At 47.6% G+C, this 21,917-nt stretch overlaps 1 protein-coding gene across 1 annotated transcript; it reads left to right on the top strand.

Annotated features, from left to right (window-relative positions):
• The first annotated feature begins 8,031 nt into the window (after nt 1-8,031).
• LOC138498146 (3-galactosyl-N-acetylglucosaminide 4-alpha-L-fucosyltransferase FUT3-like) lies at nt 8,032-18,848 on the top strand. The gene has a single exon (XM_069622023.1). The coding sequence runs from the start codon at nt 8,034-8,036 to the stop codon at nt 9,141-9,143; it is 1,110 nt and encodes a 369-aa protein (XP_069478124.1). The 5' UTR covers nt 8,032-8,033; the 3' UTR covers nt 9,144-18,848.
• The last annotated feature ends 3,069 nt before the right edge of the window (nt 18,849-21,917 follow it).

Genomic DNA, 21,917 nt, shown 5'->3' on the forward strand with positions numbered 1-21,917 from the left:
CTGAAGATCCTGCATCGTTGCAGGCCCCAAGCCTTCCTGACGATTTTGCACCGTTGCAGGCCACCAACCCTTCCTATTGCATCTGCACCCGTGCAGGCCCCCAACCCTTCATGAAGATTCTGCACCCATACAGGCCCCCAACCCTTCCTGAAGATTCTGCACCCATACAGGCCCCTAACCCTTCCTGAAGATTCTGCACCCTTGCAGGCCCCTAACCCTTCCTGAAGATGCTGCACCCATGCAGGCCCCCAACCCTTCCTGATGATTCTGCCCCCTTGCAGGCCCCCAACCCTTCCTGAAGATTCTGCACCCTTGCAGACCCCCAGCCCTTCCTCAAGATTCTGCATCATTGCAGGCCTCCAACCCTTCCTGATGATTCTACCCCCTTGCAGGCCCCAAACCATTCCTGAAGATTCTGCACCTTTGCAGGCCCCCAACCCTTCCTGAAGATTCTGTACCATTGCAGACCCCCAACCATTCCTAAAGATTCTGCACCCTAGCAGGCCCCCCACTCTTCATGAAGATTCTGCACCCTTGCAGGCCTTCAACACTTCTTGATGATTCTGTATCCTTGCAAGCCCTCAACCCTTCCTGAAGATCCTGCACCTTTGCAGGCCCTCAACCCTTCCTGAAGATTCTGCTCCCTTGCAGGCCCCCAACCCTTCCTAAAGATTTAGCACCCTTGCAGACCCCCAACGCTTCCTGAAGATTTTGCACTCTTGCAGGCCCCTAATCCTTCCTGAAGATCCTGTATACTTGCAGGCCCCCAAGCCTTCCTGAAGATTTTGCACCCTCGAAGGCCCCCAACTCTTCCTGAAGACTTTGCACCCTTGCAGGCCCCCAACCATTCCTGAAGTTTCTGCACCCTCGCAGACCCCAACCCTTCCTGATGATTCTGCTCCCTTTTAGGCCCCAACCCTTCCTGAAGATCCTGCACCTTTGCAGACCCCCAACCCTTCCTGAAGATTATGCACCCTTGCAGATCTCCAACCCTTCTTGATGATTCTGCATCCTTGCAGACCCTCAACCCTTCCTGAAGATCCTGCACCCTTGCAGGCCCTCAACCCTTCCTGAAGATTCTGCTCCCTTGCAGGCCCCCAACCCTTCCTGGAGATTTAGCACCCTTGCAGACCCCCAACGCTTCCTGAAGATTCTGTTCCCTTGCAGACCCCCAATGCTTCCTGAAGATTCTGTTCCCTTGCAGGCCACCAACCCTTCCTGAAGATTCTGCACCCTTGCAGACCCCCAACGCTTCCTGAAGATTCTGTTCCCTTGCAGGATCTTCCCAGGGCAGACAGTCGAGTTATGAACACCGCATCAGTGGAAACATCCAGGGTCTCTAGTAAATAAGTGTCTTCCCAGGGCACACAGTCGTGTTATGGACAGCGCATCAGTGGCAACATCAAGGGTCTCTAGTAAATAAGTGTCTTCCCAGGGCAGACAGTCGAGTTATGGACAGTGCAGCAGTGGCAACATCAAGGGTCTCTAGTAAATAAGTGTCTTCCCAGGGCAGACAGTCGAGTTATGGACAGCGCATCAGTGGCAACATCAAGGGTCTCTAGTAAATAAGTGTCTTCCCAGGGCAGACAGCCGAGTTATGGACAGCACATCAGTGGCAACATCAACGGTCTCTAGTAAATAAGTGTCTTCCCAGGACAGACAGTCGAGTTATGGACAGCGCATCATAGGCAACATCAAGGGTCTCTAGTAAATAAGTGTCTTCCCAGGGCAGACAGTGAAGTTATGGACAGCGCATCAGTGGCAACATCAAGGGTCTCTAGCAAATAAGTGTCTTCCAAGGGCAGACAGTCGAGTCGTGGGAAGCGCATCAGTGGCAACATCAACGGTCTCTAGTAAATAAGTGTCTTCCCAGAGCAGACAGTCGAGTGATGGACAGCGCATCAGTGGCAACATCAAGGGTCTCTAGTAAATAAGTGTCTTCAAGGACAGACAGTCAAGTTAAGGACAGTGCATCAGTGGCAACATTAACGGTCTCTAGTAAATAAGTGTCTTCCCAGGGCACACAGTCGAGTTATGAACAGCGCATCAGTGGCAAAGGGTATCTAGTAAATAAGTATCTTCCAAGGGCAGACAGTCGAGTTATGGACAGTGCAGCAGTGGCAACATCAAGGGTCGCTAGTAAATAAGTGTCTTCCCAGGGCACACAGTCGAGTTATGAACAGCGCATCAGTGGCAACGGGTCTCTAGTAAATAAGTATCTTTCAAGGGCAGACAGTCGACCTATGGACAGTGCAGCAGTGGCAACATGAAGGGTCTCTAGTAAATAAGTGTCTTCCCAGGGCAGACAGTGAAGTTATGGACAGCACATCAGTGGCAACATCAACGGTCTCTAGTAAATAAGTGTCTTCCCAGGACAGACAGTCGAGTTATGGACAGCTCATCGGTGGCAACATCCAGGGTCTCTAGCAAATAAGTGTCTTCCCAGGGAAGACAGTCGAGTTATGGACAGCGCATCAGTGGCAACATCAAGGGTCTCTAGTAAATAAGTGTCTTCCCAGGGCAGACAGTGAAGTTATGGACAGCACATCAGTGGCAACATCAACGGTCTCTAGTAAATAAGTGTCTTCCCAGGACAGACAGTCGAGTTATGGACAGCGCATCATAGGCAACATCAAGGGTCTCTAGTAAATAAGTGTCTTCCCAGGGCAGACAGTCGAGTTATGGGCAGCGCATCAGTGGCAACGGGACTCTAGTAAATAAGTGTCTTCCCAGGGCAGACAGTCAAGTTATGGACAGCGCATCAGTGGCAACATCAAGGGTCTCTAGTGAATAAGTGTCTTCCCAGGGCAGACAGTCGAGTCATGAACAGCACATCAGTGGCAACATCAAGGGTCTCTAGTAAATAAGTGTCTTCCCAGGGCAGACAGCCGAGTTATGGACAGCACATCAGTGGCAACATCCAGGGTCTCTAGTAAATAAGTGTCTTCCCAGGGCAGACAGTCGAGTTATGGACTGCGCATCAGTGGCAACATCAAGGATCTCTAGTAAATAAGTGTCTTCACAGGGCAGACAGTCGAGTCATGGGCAGCGCATCAGTGGCAACATCCAGGGTCTCTAGTAAATAAGTGTCTTCCCAGGGCAGACAGTCAAGTTATGGACTGCGCATCAGTGGCAACATCAAGGATCTCTAGTAAATAAGTGTCTTCACAGGGCAGACAGTCGAGTCATGGTCAGCGCATCAGTGGCAACATCCAGGGTCTCTAGTAAATAAGTGTCTTCCCAGGGCAGACAGTCGAGTTATGGACAGCGCATCAGTGGCAACATCAAGGGTCTCTAGTAAATAAGTGTCTTCCCAGGGCAGACAGCCGAGTTATGGACAGCACATCAGTGGCAACATCAACGGTCTCTAGTAAATAAGTGTCTTCCCAGGACAGACAGTCGAGTTATGGACAGCGCATCATAGGCAACATCAAGGGTCTCTAGTAAATAAGTGTCTTCCCAGGGCAGACAGTGAAGTTATGGACAGCGCATCAGTGGCAACATCAAGGGTCTCTAGCAAATAAGTGTCTTCCAAGGGCAGACAGTCGAGTCGTGGGAAGCGCATCAGTGGCAACATCAACGGTCTCTAGTAAATAAGTGTCTTCCCAGGACAGACAGTCGAGTTATGGACAGCGCATCATAGGCAACATCAAGGGTCTCTAGTAAATAAGTGTCTTCCCAGGGCAGACAGTGAAGTTATGGACAGCGCATCAGTGGCAACATCAAGGGTCTCTAGCAAATAAGTGTCTTCCAAGGGCAGACAGTCGAGTCATGGGCAGCGCATCAGTGGCAACATCCAGGGTCTCTAGTAAATAAGTGTCTTCCCAGGGCAGACAGTCGAGTTATGGACAGCGCATCAGTGGCAACATCAAGGGTCTCTAGTAAGTGTCTTCCCAGGGCAGACAGCCGAGTTATGGACAGCACATCAGTGGCAACATCCAGGGTCTCTAGTAAATAAGTGTCTTCCCAGGGCAGACAGTTGAGTTATGAACAGCGCATCAGTGGCAACGGGTCTCTAGTAAAAAAGTGTCTTCCAAGGGCAGGCAGTCGAGTTATGGACAGCGCTTCAGTGGCAACATCAAGGGTCTCTAGTAAATAAGTGTCTTCCCAGGGCAGACAGTCGAGTTATGGACAGTGCAGCAGTGGCAACATCAAGGGTCTCTAGTAAATAAGTGTCTTCACAGGGCAGACAGTTGAGTTATGGACAGCGCATCAGTGGCAACATACAGGGTCTCTAGTAAATAAGTGTCTTCCCAGGGCAGACAGTCGATTTATGGACAGCGCTTCAGTGGCAACATCAAGAGTCTCTAGTAAATAAGTGTCTTCCCAGGGCAGACAGTCGAGTTATGGACAGCGCATCAGTGGCAACATCAAGGGTCTCTAGTAAAATAAGTGTCTTCCCAGGACAGACAGTCGATTTATGGACAGCGCTTCAGTGGCAACATCAAGGGTCTCTAGTAAATAAGGGTCTTCCCAGGGCAGACAGTCGAGTTATGGACAGTGCAGCAGTGGCAACATCAAGGGTCTCTAGTAAATAAGTGTCTTCACAGGGCAGACAGTTGAGTTATGGACAGCGCATCAGTGGCAACATACAGGGTCTCTAGTAAATAAGTGTCTTCCCAAGGCAGACAGTCGATTTATGGACAGCGCTTCAGTGGCAACATCAAGGGTCTCTAGTAAATAAGTGTCTTCCCAGGGCAGACAGTCGAGTTATGGACAGCGCATCAGTGGCAACATCAAGGGTCTCTAGTAAAATAAGTGTCTTCCCAGGACAGACAGTCGATTTATGGACAGCGCTTCAGTGGCAACATCAAGGGTCTCTAGTAAATAAGTGTCTTCCCAGGGCAGACAGTCGAGTTATGGACAGTGCAGCAGTGGCAACATCAAGGGTCTCTAGTAAATAAGTGTCTTCACAGGGCAGACAGTTGAGTTATGGACAGCGCATCAGTGGCAACATGCAGGGTCTCTAGTAAATAAGTGTCTTCCCAGGGCAGACAGTCGATTTATGGACAGCGCTTCAGTGGCAACATCAAGGGTCTCTAGTAAATAAGTGTCTTCCCAGGGCAGACAGTCGAGTTATGGACAGTGCAGCAGTGGCAACATCAAGGGTCTCTAGTAAATAAGTGTCTTCCCAGGGCAGACAGTTGAGTTATGGACAGCGCATCAGTGGCAACATGCAGGGTCTCTAGTAAATAAGTGTCTTCCCAGGGCAGACAGTCGATTTATGGACAGCGCTTCAGTGGCAACATCAAGGGTCTCTAGTAAATAAGTGTCTTCCCAGGGCAGACAGTCGATTGATGGACAGGGCATCAGGGGCAACGGGTATCTAGTAAATAAGTGTCTTCCCAGGGCAGACAGTCGAGTTATGGGCACCACATCAGTGGCAACATCAAGGGCCTCTAGTAAATAAGTGTCTTCCCAGGGCAGACAGCCGAGTTATGGACAGCGCATCAGTGGCAACATGCAGGGTCTCTAGTAAATAAGTGTCTTCCCAGGGCAGACAGTCGATTTATGGACAGCGCTTCAGTGGCAACATCAAGGGTCTCTAGTAACTAAGTGTTGCCCAGGGCAGACAGTCGAGTGATGGACAGCGCATCAGTGGCAACATCCAGGGTCTCTAGTAAATAAGTGTCTTCCCAGGGCAGACAGTTGAGTTATGGACAGCGCATCAGTGGCAACATCCAGGGTCTCTAGTAAATAAGTGTCTTCCCAGGGCAGACAGTTGAGTGATGGACAGCGCATCAGTGGCAACATCCAGGGTTTCTAGGTAATAAGTGTCTTCCTAGGGCAGACAGTCGAGTTATGGACAGTGCATCAGTGGCAACATCCAGGGTCTCTAGTAAATAAGTGTCTTCCCAGGGCAGACAGTCGAGTTATGGGCGGCGCATCAGTGGCAACATCCAGGGTCTTTAGTAAATAAGTGTCTTCCTAGGGCAGACAGTCGAGTGATGGACAGCGCATCAGTGGCAACATCCAGGGTCTCTAGTAAATAAGTGTCTTCCCAGGGCAGACAGTCGAGTTTTGGGTGGCGCATCAGTGGCAACATCCAGGGTCTTTAGTAAATAAGTGTCTTCCTAGGGCAGACAGTCGAGTGATGGACAGCGCATCAGTGGCAACATCCAGGGTCTCTAGTAAATAAGTGTCTTCCCAGGGCAGACAGTCGAGTTATGGGTGGCGCATCAGTGGCAACATCCAGGGTCTTTAGTAAATAAGTGTCTTCCTAGGGCAGACAGTCGAGTGATGGACAGCGCATCAGTGGCAATATCCAGGGTCTCTAGTAAATAAGTGTCTTCCCAGGGCAGGCAGTCGAGTGATGGACAGCGCATCAGTGGCAACATCCAGGGTCTCTAGGTAATAAGTGTCTTCCCAGGGCAGACAGTCGAGTGATGGACAGCGCATCAGTGGCAACATCCAGGGTCTCTAGTAAATATGTGTCTTCCCAGGGCAGACAGTCGAGTTACGGACATCGCATCAGTGACAACATCCAGGGTCTCTAGTAAATGTCTTCCCAGGGCAGGCAGTCGAGTTACGGGCAGCGCATCAGTGGCAACATCCAGGGTCTCTAGTAAATAAGTGTCTTCCCAGGGCAGACAGTCAAGTTATGGACAGCGCATCAGTGGCAACATCCAGGGTCTCTAGTAAATAAGTGTCTTCCCAGGGCAGACAGTCAAGTTATGAACAGCGCATCAGTGGCAACATAAAGGGTCTCTAGTAAATAAGTGTCTTCTCAGGGCAGACAGTCGAGTTAAAACAGTGCCTTAGTGGTGTACAAATCGAGGGCTTGCTAAAATTCATCTATGTATTTGCAAAACATTCTCCAAAAAAGAATTAATTCCTGCTACTAGCCTCCCCGGTGGGTGTAGGATCAGTCCTTATTTCCAAAGGACCCGCATCTTCCCATATAGGTACACATTGATGGAAACAATGTTGGATCGGAGTCCACACATAATGGCCCATGACCTTCATCTGCACAATCTGACTTACTCTGCACCACCAGCCCACCCCCTGATCTGACACCACTTGACACTTTCATTACACTTCTAATCTTTCACACCTGTTATCATTCATTAATAAAATGTGTCAATATGAGAATCAGCCCTGTGTCAAGCAAAATTGTGCTAGTTTCTTAACGGTTGTTCATTCACATGGCCTATACTAACACACTTCTGAACTCAACAGTTCATACTCACCTCCCCCCGCGCCACTAACCAACAAGTCCCCTGCCCACACTTTTCCTCTCTCAAAGGCTTGTCACCTCAGTCTGAAATTTCACCGAGAGAGAAAAGCGTGCCAGAGATGACTGACACTGAGGTAGAGGGAAACACGTCTTCTCTTTATTCTGTACCTTAATGCACAGCCCGAGGGCGGCATTAACCCCCCTGCACATGCCCGAGTTTGCCTCTTTCATTTGTCCATTTCCCTGTGACGAGCCTTCTCGTCACGCTCCGTTAACCATGTCCTTTCCGGACACGACATCGCTGATGTTTCTCTCTTTGGGTTACTATTAGTTGCACCAACTTCTAATCCATGAAGAACCCTGGGGGCTTCCACATCTGGAGTAGTATTACGACTACTCACAGTTTCTGTCCTGTCTCCTAAACCCTAAGGTTGGGTGGGTGCATAGCAAGATGTTCAAGGAACTTGCTTTTTCTAATACATTTGAATAGATCAATGTTTGCATTTGAGTAGTCAGACTCTGTTATTGGGGAGAAACTGTGAACAATATAACCTCCTCCCAACTACCTCAAGCACTTTCTACTTCTAGCACTTTTTGACAGAAACCTACATAGTGTATCAGCCATTTGTGCATGATTGCCGTCACATCAACAGGAGCCAATCTTAATACACTTACATTTTAGTCATTGTCTGTGTATGTTTGCATTTTGTGGTCTACATTAGTTGCTGCCTGTTTCATGTGTTTCTCTATTGCTTTCTGTTGGAAACTTCATTCATAGTTTCTTCTGTGTTTTCCCTCTGGTCCAAAGCTGTAAATAACCAGATGTCCTTGTGTTCTCTCCTCTCCAGCCTCTGACATGGACTCCAAGACGCAGGCGGCATCTTTTTGGAAGGCCATAGTCTTTTACGTTCTTGTCTCATTTCTGACCAGCTTCTGCATATTCTCCTTTATCCATCAATCCTCGAAAGGAAGAACTCTGACGACGTGCCCGAAAGTAGAGACGACAAGCACACACTCTGCAGGAGATGGGGACCACAAGAAAACGACCCCCTACTCTGATAGAGGTACGCGTAGAGAGGTGGTCATCCTAGTCTGGTCCCGGCCTTTTGGATACCAATTTCCATTGGATCGGTGTGCAGAAGACTATGGAATATTTGGCTGCAATTTCACTACAGAGAGGAACTGGTACAACCGCGCAGATGCCGTAATTATCCATCACTGGGACGTCATCTTCACTAAAGTAGGGCTTCCCCGGGAGCCGAGACCACACAACCAGCGCTGGATCTGGTTCAACCTGGAGTCCCCGAGACACAGCCCCAACCTCCATATAATGGACAACCTCTTCAACCTGACCATGAGCTACAGGGTTGACTCAGACATTTTCTGCCCCTACGGCTGGATTGAAAAAGCTATTACTCCTCAAAACTTCAGCATCCCAACCAAGACCAAGCTGGTGGCTTGGGTGGTCAGTAACTGGAGACCGACCTTGGCAAGAGTGGCATATTACAATCAGCTGAAGAACCACATCAATATTGATATGTTTGGACGTAGAAACAAGACTCTGTCCAGCAATATATTGCAGCCCACAATCTCCCAGTACAAGTTCTACCTGGCCTTTGAGAACTCTCTCAACCAGGACTATATCACTGAGAAGCTCTGGAACAATGCACTGATGTCTGGGACTGTCCCCGTAGTCCTCGGCCCACCGCGGGAAAACTATGAGCGATTTGTTCCTGCTGATGCCTTCATCCATGTTAACGACTTCCCCAGTGCCAAGGAGCTGGCAGCTCATCTGAAATTCCTAGACACAAACGAAGAGCAATATCAACGCTACTTTACCTGGCGAAAGAAACTGCAACCTATTGGTCTAACAGGTTGGACTCCCCACTACTGCAAGGCCTGCCAAGCACTGCAACAGGACATTTCCTACAAAACAATCCCCAGCATTGCCAACTGGTTCAAATGATGGCACCGGCCACTAACAACTACCTGAGTTCAACTCTGAGGGCACAATTTTGAAAGCCTGTATGGCAGGCCCTACAAATGCTTAACAATCCCACTAGACCTGCAGGGCGATTTCATTAGTTTATATAATCGACCTAAGAGAAATGCACTTGCCCCAAGGTGGCTGGGGACAATATAATTACCAGTGCTACTTTTTGTAATGTTACATGTCGCCACAAGCACACTTCATATTTGCTACAATGCTGTCAAGCATGTTATGTTATGTCATATATATTTATACAGCACACATTTGCCCAAAGGCATCTTGGTGCTAAGCAGCAGAGGTGAGGCAGTAGTAGAGAGAGGGGGCCTAAAACAAAAAGGTTTTCAAGGAGCAGCGGAAGGCAAGGTGATCAGCAGTAGCTCGGAGTGCCCAGGGAAGATCATTCCAAACCTTTGCAGCTACCACCGAGAAAGCACGGCTGCCAGTCCGCACCAGTCTTACACATGGAATACACAGCAGAAGGGCAGCCTGGCAGCAGAGAGGGCAAGAAGGAACGTAATGAGAAAATATTTCCTGTAAATATTCTGCCCCCAGTTTGTAGAAGGCCAGATGAGCAATACACATTGGGCCTCATTACGAGTATGGAGGTAGCCATGCCTTTATGGCTGCCTCCATACCGGGTTCCAGTACCGGGTTCTATGAATGAGGAATTACTGGGTCATTCCGACCATGGAGGACCCGGTAATTCCTCATGCACAAAACCATTCCCCGTTCCCATTTGAGCCCCCATAGGGGGTTTTACCAGACGTCTGTTCCGGGTCCCGCTAGGGGACCTCCTAATTGCGCATCCCGTAATGAACGGTGCCGGTCCCGTTCCGGCACCATTCATTACGGGAGCACAAGCCTTGTAATGAGGCCCATTGACTTGAATAGAATCATAGAATCTGCTTCTCAATCTGAAGTCAATGGAGCTGTCTAACCAGAAGAGATATGTGTGCTCGAGACGGCGGGCGCAGTATTGCTCTGGCCACCGCATTCTGGAGCATCTGGATCCTATTTATGAGCTACAGCGGCACGTCGAAATAAAGCGAGTAGCAGTAGTCGGCCGTGCTGAGAATGAGTGCCGCTACCACAGGGATGTGGAATTGACAGGGATGAAAGTGAGAACTTTCCACATGGTACGCAATTTGAAGTGATCTGATTTACATACCGCAGATACCTGCTCTGCCATCGGAAGGGAGGAGGAAATCCTCACACCCAGATTTTTGACTGAAGAAGATTTACACTGATGATATGATATGGCATTTATAACGCGCCTATACACAGGTGTTTCAAGGCGCGACGAGGCAAGGGAGGGGGAACAGAGGGAAGGAAGAGAGAGTTTAAGGTATTGAGGCCCCAGGCCCAGAAGGCCTTGTGGACGATGCAGAAGGTTTTGAACTTAATCCTCGCAGCCACTGGGAGCCACTGGGAGCCAGTGCAGAGATTTCTGTCCTGGAGAGATACGATTCCTGGGCTTGAGGCCAAGGACAAGTCTCGCAGTCCTGTTCTGGATAAGTTGCCTAGGGCGGAGAGTAGAAGCAGGCAGATTTAAAAAGAGGCTGTTGCAATAGTCCAGCCTAGAGAAAACCAGAGCTCTGGAGACAGTGAGCTTCTGGGGGAAGTAGAGGAAAGGAAGCATACCCCTGAAGAGGTGCAGCTGGTAGTGTGACTTCTTAGATACGTCAGAGATGTGGGGAGAGAAGGAGAGTGTAGAGTCAAAGATGACCACAAGGTTTTAAGCCTTGCAGGTGGGGTCCGGAAGAGGACCAAGAGCGGCCAGCCAGAGAGCTACAGGAAAGGAGGAAGCGGGTGTGCCGATGAGCAGAATATCAGTATTACTGGCATTAAGGCAGAGGTCATTGGCGGCAGACCACTGCTGGATAGCAGACAGACAGTCGGAGATGAAGGAAGTAGAGGAGCAGGCCGAGGGTAACCTGAAGATGAGCTTGGTGTCTTCCGCATAGCACTGGAAGTGGGGGCAGAGAGCGGTGATGCAATGGGCCAGGAGTGGCAGGTATTGGTTGAAAAGCCAGGGAGAGAGGATAGACCCCTGGGGGACACCACAGGTACAGAAAAAGATATCGGAGAGGAAGGACCCAAGTTGGACCTGGGTTGGTCAGTCAGAGAGGAAAGAAGTCAGCCACGCCAGAGCCTGACCAGTGATCCCCAGGTTATCACGGAGGCGGTTTAGCAGGATGGCATGGTTGACAGTATCAAAGACAGAAGAGAGATCAAGGAGGATGAGGACGCAAGGGTTGTTAGTGTCAAGGTTTTAAATGCACAGTAAAACCTGTATTTGCCACTTACTGCAAACACAGTGTGTTTGCAATAAATGAAAAATAAGATTCTTACATCCCCATTGTCACCAGTAAGGTCGAGCATCATGCAAATGGTACTCGCCCTTCATTAAAAAACCTACTCGCCAATCCAAGAGGGCTAGTAGATTTTGCGAGCCCTGTATGGACTCTTTGAGGAACCAGGAATGGGATGCGGACACAGAAGGCTTATGTTTGTGAATACAAACTTTTATTGAAATAATAATGGGGGATGGGAGAGACCTCACTGTCTCTAATCTAGGAGGTATTTCCCTAGCTCAACCACACAATGAAGGGTTTGTCAGTTGTAAAGATGTCCAAAGAAAAAATGTCCTGCGTCCGAAATTCTATCCTCGCCCTCTCACACCAAAATTAACTAGACAGTGCTAAGGGTAATTTCTTTGGGTTGAAAGAGTGCACAAATAATCTATGGATAGTGTTGACATGTCCAGGGGATGGATCCCTTCCCCAAGATTCTCATCACCACAGTAAAACGTTTGAAAAAAAAAAGAATAAGCAAGTTCCTGCAGCCCAAGAGGATAACTCCCTCCTCTTAGTGTTGTAATTAACTCCCAGGGAAATTACTCTCTTCCCCAGGTTTTCTCCTCATGGAATGCAGTTCAAATCCTAAGGGTCTGAATCTTCCTTTGGATTCCCTCTTTAGAATGCCACAACTTGGATGTGGGTTCCAGACTCACACAACACCTGGTATACTCCCTGCCAGATCTGTTGTACTGTTCTTTTCAAGAATGGGTATTGCTCTTCCTTCCTGTTTTTCTTCAATTCTCTAGCTTGCCTGGTATACTCTCCTGCCAGGACTTTCAATTTCAACTTTCTGGGTGTGAATCCTAGACTTGCCATTCACCTGTTGTACTCTGCTGCCAGGACTTTCAACACAACAGTCAATAGCTTCGTAACCAAGGGGGTATTTCGCTTCCCCAAGTTCCCCTTTTCATTTGGGGTACTTTTCCTTCTTCCCAAGTACTGGGACTAGGAACATTAGCCACGTAGCAAGCCGTAGGGATACACCTCCCACTTGTGCTTTGGATTGCCTTCTCCCACTCCCACACAGTGCCCCACCCTTTTACTATGGGCACGCCAGTGCTTGAACGGCTTCTACAGCTTCTCCTACCTACCTTTCAGGTCCGGCTTGGTTTCTGCTCTCTCTATGGTTCGGACAGCTCAGCTATGCGACAGATGTTGTTCAGCATGGCGGCACAAAGCTTCCTCTCTGCTTCGTATCTCTCGTTGGCACCTGCAGTGTCTGTGGGAGTGTGCCGCCAACACAGATGATATGATATGGCATTTGATGCTGCAACAGTCAATGCAAGCTCACACTACAAGCAAGAGGTTTCCTCTCCCGACTGAAAACCCGCAGGTGCTTCTCACATATCACACCTAGAAAGTAGGCATGCACGCAGGGAACAAGGCACTTCGGATATGCAACCTAAACAAAAAGCACTGCAATCTAGTTTTTCCCTGCCTCTGAACTGTGGGAGAAATCAGTCTCACGTATCAATTTCAGGCAATGACAATCAGAGGTATTCTTACTCATTAACTTGCTAGTCAAGGAAACCACATCCTGCATCTAACAGGACCCCAAATGACCTGCTCTACTGGCCCCTTTCTTTTATAGAGTGCTAGTTACCTGACTTGTGAAGGATCAATAACAACTACTGCTACGCCTTCTGACAAACGTTTTCCACTGCCCATCAAAACAATGAAGCCATTAATTCCAGAGACGTTTGTTCTTTATGTTCACTTCAACCAGTGACGGAATATGATGATTTCTAGTCTGCCCCATGACGACTGCTGGACACTTAGGAGTGGGCCCATTGTCTACACTGCTCTAGGCTGGTTCAGTCCACTGTGCAAGGGCCTTGATCCTTGAGCCACTAATGGTAAGATGCATTGACAATGTACTGGAACCCACCTATCTATCTAACTATATCATACCTCATTGACTGTAAAACAACGCCCTTCACCTGGGACACTGCATGCTGGATGAGAAAATATGACCTATTTCTCTCAGCCCCAATGTTTGACAGATAACTTGTGATTTGTTTAAGCAAACCTTTCAGTTACTGGAGCTTTCATGTAACCTAAATATGAAATTAGGAAACATATTAATTCTGAATATTGACTTGATTACTCTCCTAATTCCCTCTCTGAATGCACCTTCCTGTGATAGCCAATGTATTAAATCCCAGTGGGAAATCTCTTGATCTAATAGTAACCTCATCACCAAAACATTAACCTGTAGCGTTGACCATCCTGGTGAGGACAGAGTTGTTCTTCGTGCAAATAATCTGTTTACGCATTTGCCAATTATGACCTAATTACAGAATAGAATAGAAAAGAGGCAAGTCAGACAAATACATCAATTCAGGCAAGACAAATAATTTAGGGCACTTGGAGTTGGCATGGGTGGAGTCTTAGTTCGGACTGTGGGGGCTGGTGTCAAGCCCTGCTGTTCTGGGGCAAGAGTCTGCAGGTAATTTGGAAGGGCATCATACGGATAAGGAATCTGGCCTAGGTACAAACAGCAAGGGAAGATTAATTTCACATTCCCAGCTCCCAAAAACCCACTGGTCCCTCCCTTTCCAGGACACAATACATTGACGCTTGTACCAGGACCATAACTGTACTTCAGAGGAAGCCACTACAAAGCAAAGGTTCAGCTTCCTCCGAGACATATGCCTGGTGGAGACTGGCTGGTAGCAGGACCACAGCTCTACTTCAGAGAAAGCCATTACAAAGCAAAGGTTCAGCTTCCTCCCAGACATATGCCTGGTGGAGACTGGCTGGTAGCAGGACCACAGCTCTACTTCAGAGAAAGCCATTACAAAGCAAAGGTTCAGCTTCCTCCCGGACCTATGCCTGGTGAAAACTGGCTAGTAGCAGGACCACGACTCTACTTCAGAGGAAGCCACTACAAAGCAAAGGTTCAGCTTCCTCCCAGACATATGCCTGGTGGAGACTGGCTGGTAGCAGGACCACAGCTCTACTTCAGAGAAAGCCACTACAAAGCAAAGGTTCAGCTTCCTCCCAGTCCTATGCCTGGTGGAGAATGGCAGTTACCAGGACTGTGACTCTACTTCAGAGGAAGCCACTACAAAGCAAAGTTTCAGCTTCCTGCCGTACCAATGCCTGGTGGAGACTGGCTAGTAGCAGGACCACGACTCTACTTCAGAGGAAGCCACTATAAAGCAAAAGTTCACCTTCCTCCCGGACCTGTGTCTGGTGGAGACTGGCTGGTAGCAGGACCATGACTCTACTTCAGAGGAAGCCACTTCATAGCAAAGGTTCTGCTTCCTCCCGGGTCCATGTGTGGTGGAGAATAGCTGGTAGCAGGACCACAACTCTACTTCAGAGGAAGCCACTACAAACCAAAGGTTCAGCTTCCTCCCAGACCTATGCTTCGTGGAGACTTACTTGTACCAGGACTCAACTTCAGAGTAGGCAACTACAAAGCAAAGGTTCAGCTTCCTCCCGGACCTATGCCTGTGGAGACTGGCTGGCACCAGGACCACATGTCTACTTCAGAGGAAGCCACTACAAGCAAAGGTTCATCTTCCTCCTGGACCTATGCCTGGAGGAGACTGGCTGCTACCAGGACCACAACTCTACTTCAGTGGAAGCCACTATGAAGCAAAGGTTCAACTTCCTCTCTGCCCTATGCCTGGTGGAGACTGGATGGTACCAGCACCACAACTCTATTTCAGAGAAAGCCACTACAAAGCAAAGGTTTGGCTTCCTCCCAGACCTATGCCTGTGGAGACTGGCTGGTACCAAGACCACAGCTCTGCTTCAGAGAAAGCCACTACAAAGCAAAGGTTTGGCTTCCTCCCATACCTATGCCTGATGGAGACTGGCTGGTACCAGGTCCACAACTCTACTTCAGAGTTAGCCACTGTAAAGTAAAGCATAATTTTCCTTGCAGACATATGCCTGTGGAGACTGGCTGTTACCAGGACCATGACTCTACTTCAGAGGAAGCCACTACAAAGCAAAGGTTCAGCTTCCTCCCAGACCTATGCCTGGTGGACACTGGCAGGTAGCAGGACCACGACTCTACTTCAGAGGAAGCAACTAAAAAGAAAAGGTTCCGCTTCCTCCCGGACCTATGCCTGGTGGAGACTGGCTGGTAGCAGGACCACGACTCTACTTCAGAGGAAGCCACTACAAAGCAAAGGTGCATCTTCCTCCCGGACCTATGCATGGTGGTGACTGGCTGGTACCAGGACCACGACTCTACTTCAGAGTGAGCAATTGCAAACCAAAGGTTTGGCTTCCTCCCTGACCTATTCCTGGGGGAGACTGGCTGGTACCAGGACCACAACTCTACTTTAGTGGAAACCACTATGAAGCAAAGGTTCAACTTCCTCTCTGCCCTATGCCTGGTGGAGACTGGATGGTACCAGCACCACAACTCTATTTCGGAGAAAGCCACTACAAAGCAAAGGTTTGGCTTCCTCCCATACCTATGCCTGATGGAGACTGGCTGGTACCAGGTCCATGACTCTACTTCAGAGGAAGCCACTACAAAGCAAAGGTTCATCTTCTTCCCAGACCTATGCCTGGTGGAGACTGGCTGGTAGCAGGACCACACCTCTAGTTCACAGGAAGCCACTACAAAGCAAAGGTGCATCTTCCTCCCGGACCTATGCATGGTGGTGACTGGCAAGTAGCAGGACCACAACTCTACTTCAGAGGAAGCAACTAAAAAGAAAAGGTTCTGCTTCCTCCCGGACCTATGCCTGGTGGAGACTGGCTGGTAGCAGGACCATGACTCTACTTCAGTGGAAGAAACTACAAAGCAAAGGTTCAGCTTCCTCCCAGACGTATGCCTGGTGGAGACTGGCTGGTAGCAGGACCACGACTCTACTTCAGAGGAAGCCACTACAAAGCAAAGGTGCAGCTTCCTCCCGGACCTATGCCTGGTGGTGACTGGCTGGTACCAGGACCATGACTTAACTTCAGAGTAAGCCACTACAAAGCAAAGGTTTAGCTTCCTCCTGGACCTATGCCTGTGGAGACTGGCTGGTACCAGGACCACAACTCTACTTCAGAGGAAGCCACTAGAAGCAAAGGTTGAACTTCCTCTCTGCCCTATGCCTGGTGCAGACTGGCTGGTACCAGGACCATGACTCTACTTCAGAGTGAGCCATTGCAAACCAAAGATTCGGCTTCCTCCCAGATATATGCCTGGGTCCATGCCTAGTGGAGACTGGCTTGTACTGTTTGGAAAGAAGAAAGTCATTCAGTGTTATGAGTAGACAACAGAGTCCCATTCACTTGAGGTCACTGCTCATTCTTCTGGTGACAACACATGCTTGCATTGAGAATCGTGGTACCAGATAGGTAACTCTTTCGCTTTTAATGCAGAATTAGTGGTACTACCCAGTAAGGTCCATGCCATCTTTGAGTTAAGGCAGGTTTTGGCTGGTAACTCTTTGCAAGTATGAAATCACCAGGCTGCAGAGAATGGGCGGCTTCAGTCTGTTCCTGAAGCAGTCTCCCACACCTGTGCTTGAAGAGAACTAAGAGAATAAATAAGATTTCTAACATATACAAGAGGATTATCATTGGTCAGGTGCATGCTCGCATTAATCTCCCTTGCATGTGGGGATGAAGGCAGTCTCATAGGGTGTCTGTACATGACCGTGTGCGGGCTCAGCCACATCCTCTGATCTGTAGTGCTCTGCATATTAAACAGTACCAAGGGCAGGGCCTCTGGCCACTTGAGGTCAGTCTCTGAGCAGAACTTTGCCAACGTATTCTTCAATACACCATCCTGATGATCCATTGCACCTGCAGACTGGGTGATGCTGGGGGCAGTGGAGATTATGCTGAGTATTGGGAGCAGCAAACAGGTATTTCATAATTTGATTGACAAAGTGTTTCCCTTATACTCTGAGGTATCACAAATCTTGGCACAAATACTGAATTCATGTGTTCACTACTGAGATGGCATCCAGTCACCGACAAGGGTAAGCGTGAACGCAGCCAAAACATTCATTCAATGTTAGGACCACAAGAACATACTGCAGGTTATTACAGTGGTCAAATGAGTAAAATCCACCTGGAATTTAACGAAATGGCCATAAGGCAGTGGATACACTCCCTGTGTACTGGGAACAATCTTCTCTGTATTATTCTGGAGGCAGATAATTCACCTGCTACAGTATTCCTGAGCTATGGATGCAAAGTCTGAGCAAGACCAGTGTTTATTTAATGTCGAAACCTTTTCCACTTTTCCCACATGTGCTTGTCCGTGCTGTATCATAGCCTGGTAAGGTAGCAGTATCTTTGGCCTCCCAAGAGTCCAGTACATCTCCCCATAGTCCTCATGTAAACAACAGCCTTTACGTATGCCCTATTGTAGCATCTGTGCCAGCTCCTCAAGAGTCTTAAAAGAGAGCACTGCAAATTACATAACTCATTCTGAGGGTTGGCACCGGCTTCTCAGTCGATTATTTCCACAAATTCCCTCAGCATCTAGTGACTGATGTGCTCCACAGTTAATTATGTCTATTTCCTTGGGAAGCATGATTGCATCTAACATGGAACCTGCATATGTGTGATTCTTTATAGAGGCAACGGAAGAAGTCAGGACGCTGTGTTACTTCCGCAAATGTACAAAATCACGGGCTATGGCAAAAGCACTTGGAATCTGTATACGTATATTATTGACTTGTTCTGCCAAATGACAAGCCCTTGTTAGTGAAACCAACTCAGCTACCTGTGCTGATGCGGCATTTGGCAATTCACCAGCTCTTCTGGAGCACAGACGGCATAACAAGCCACCAATTGACCATTCTGGTCTTGATAGCAAGGCTCGGCCACAAAGCGTATAAGATCTAGGGACTTCTGGGAGTCAAAGGAAACCAGTGGTAGCTCCACAGTCATGGGTTTCAGTTGTGTGCGGCTCACCGTTATCAGGAGTGTGAAGTAAAGGTGCAGGGTTTAACACTGGTCAACTAGTTAGGATAATATTGGAAGAGTTCAACAATATGACTTCACATTTGCTGGCACGGAAAACAGTCACATGTTGCATTTTAGTCTTGTGTAAAAGAGCCACTCTAGTGTGAGGAACCGAGACGTCCAAGGGACAACCAAACACCAAGTTTTCAAATGTTTGCACTGCTATTGTTGATTTATTTATATAGCGCTTACGCCTAAGCACTGTACATAGAACATATTTACAAAAATCATCATCCCAACCGAGGTTGGTCCTCATTGCTGCTGCTGCCGCCACTCAATGCAATTGGAAAATAACAATGGCTGTGTCCTTGTGTCAGCACTGCTAGTGCCCACCCATTTCTGTCATGACAATACAATGTAAATTCTTTCTTGTAATCTGGCAAGCCTAGAGTTTATCTAATTTCTTCTTTGTAACATATTAGCCAGTCAAGTGGCACAGTGAGTAGAGCGCTCGCTTTGACATCCGTGCAGAGGCTGCTGACCAGGCTCGAATCCCGGCGGGGCCAAACTCAGCCTTTCATCCTTCCGAGGTTGATACATGAGCACCACATACCGTGGATAATAATAAGAAGCGCTGATAACTGAGGGTTCGTAGCCTATATAAGTGCTAAATTATGATTATCTAATGTTTCTTTTTCTGTGGACCATTGAAGCAGTTCTACAGTGTTGGACTAGTGATAGAAAACACATGGTTTTACTCTCTCTGTGAATCCTGAAAGCCATTGCCTAGAATAACACACCATGATTAAAAAGGCTCTCATTTGTGTAACCGTTTGGGGTCTCAGAATCTTGTACACTGCCTCCTTTCTAGAGGAGCTATCGTTCTGGGTCCTGTGATGATATTGGGTCTGAAATAGAACAGCCTTTTCTACATAACTGCAATTTCTGTGTAGATGCTACATGTACCCTTTTAGCAAGAGCAGTACCTGTTTGTCCAATGTGTATGCCTCATCTGAAGGAGATGTTAACAGCAGATTATCAACATACTGCATCAACACCGACTTCGCAGGAAAATTAACATCATCCAAATCCTTTTTAAATTGATGGGAAAACACAGGAGATGTCTCAGGATAACCCTTGGGCAGCCTAATCCAGGTGTATTACATTCCTCAATAAGAATTAGTGAACAGGAATTGATTGTCTACATTATTATTATTATTATTATTATTATTATTATCATGGAACATATTGAGCATGGACCTTGCTTCAAAAAGCAGTGGAGCGCTTTACAGAGGTATACAACTATACATATACATAACAGAGCACTTTACTGGGGTATAGAACAGTACAGATGCATAACAGATCGCCTTTCAGAGGTAACTACAGAACAGATATACAGCGGGAGGTAGGATACAGAGGGGCACAGAGGAGGGGTATAGCTTTACCAGGTGGCGGGGAGGAGAGGGACGGGCAGCATCTATCGAATCAGGTGGCCTGAGGGACGATGTGAGGGCCTAGGTCTTCAGGAGAAGAGACTCCTTGAAGAGGTGTGTCTTGAGTTCTTTTCTGAATTGTAGGAACGCGGGTGTGAGTCTGATGGAGATGATGAGTTTATCCACGAGGTAGCTGGGTTGAGGGCGACAGCCTTGTAGATGATGCAGCAAGAGTGAAGGTGATTCGTGCATGCGGTGGGGGCCAGTGAAGGCCGATGAGGGAAAGGGTGATGTGGTCATATCTGTGTAGACCCTTGATGAGGCATGCAGGACACTTCTCAAGGGCACAAGGGAGGACATCCAGGTGGGATGTGTAAGTGATTTTAATCCGGCACTCACCTAAGGCAAAGCCTAGCGTGTAATGCACAACTGAAATCCTTATTAATTGTTGTCTAAAAGTTATTTTATTCTGAACGATGTACCACTCATATCACACCCCTCTCCTGGAACCCCCACGGTCACACTGAACCAGGAATCAGGCTGGTTTGCAAAGTTAAAATATTTATTTATGTAGTTACAATTCAATCACACTATGTTTAACGGGTATACAATAATCACCAATGGTGTGATGTTATACTAAGCAATCTCTTTAATACACAAGGAGCAATAGTGAGCAAAACAATTCAGCACAGAAATAATACTTTTGTGTGTGTGCTCAGAACAGATGGCTTTGTGGTTACTATATCCCCCTGCACACCCCTCAGCCCCCCAATAGACAATGTAAAGAGATAGGAGGAGAGAACAGGTTTCAGGAATGGCAGAATTCAAACAAAATATCAATCTCAATTTCCCCCAGCAACACAAGAGAAAAACGGAATTGATTGGCAAGCTGTCAAATGGTTTCAAAAGTTATCTAGAGAATGTATTGGGTAAAACACTAAATATGGGCTAAATTGCTGAAAGGTCAGGAGCAATCAAAAGCTGTTTTACATGTGTCAGAAATTACCTAAAACGAAATTTGCTCAAAACTTTTCAGTACGCGGTAATCGCGATTACGGGAGAACTGTATCGATTTGTGGTGCAGGTTTAGGTTCTATGGAAAGCTGGGGATGTTAGCTACAAGCAGAAGTTGAAATTGTGTTTCTAGCACAAAACTGAGGAAGTTATGGACGTTTTAGTGGAGGTCGTTTTTTCTCAAAATAGGCACAAAGATGGAAAACGGGAATACACTTTAAAAGATAAATGGGATTTCTTACACTAGATTATGACTATAGAAAAAGAGAATGCCACACATGAATCTCACAGTCCTGGCCAGGGACCCTTCACGTGGTGGATACTCACTTTCTTTCTTGGATTCAATTTATTTATTCACAAAACTAATGATTTAGGATTTTAGAAAACAAATGAGAGAAACTTAGCGCAAGAAATGTTTTGACAATTCAAAAATATTTCTAACAATGCAGGTTCTGAAGACAAGAGAGGATAGTTTTAAGATAGGGATTAACTACGGAAAGTACATAGGCTAGTGACACAGTTTTATTTCTAAATACTCACTAGATATGTTTTTAAACGGAACCGTCAGGATTCTGGTCCGTCAAGATTTCTGGTCAGGGAAGGGAACCTGGTTCTGGGATAGACAGCTGGGCACACCAGACTGGACTGGGTCTTTTCACGGCACAGGACTGGATCGGGTCTGCAATGGCTCTGGTCACAGCTCTCTGGTCACAGCACGGCACAACTGGATTGGATCTTTTGGTTCTAATGATAATTATTTAGCAGGCAGCAGTACAGCACAGCCTGGCTGTCTTTTGGTTCCCCTTAGGTGGTGGTATTCTGGAATTTAAGGCCTAGCTGAGAATGGTTCAGCTATGCAATGGGCCTTTCTGTTTGCCAAGTTTCTGGAGTCTGGAGCAAGGAAGATGGATGGTTCTCTAGCAGGGTGCTCCACCAGCAATCGGTTAGTGGGTGAACCTGTGTCTGTCTTCCAGTCCTGAGCTGTCTCTATTTATGCTTATGATAAAGGGCTGTATGTGCTGGATTACCCTAAGTACGCCCCCTTTGCAGGGATTGGTCCG

Source organism: Ambystoma mexicanum, chromosome 5q, assembly GCF_040938575.1.
Source record: "Ambystoma mexicanum isolate Mex_15411 chromosome 5q, UKY_AmexF1_1, whole genome shotgun sequence".
Lineage (NCBI taxonomy): Eukaryota > Metazoa > Chordata > Amphibia > Caudata > Ambystomatidae > Ambystoma > Ambystoma mexicanum.

Excerpts from the sequence above, each read along its gene's own strand:
- LOC138498146 (XM_069622023.1), top strand. The coding sequence starts at position 8,034 with ATGGACTCCAAGACGCAGGCGGCATCTTTTTGGAAGGCCATAGTCTTT.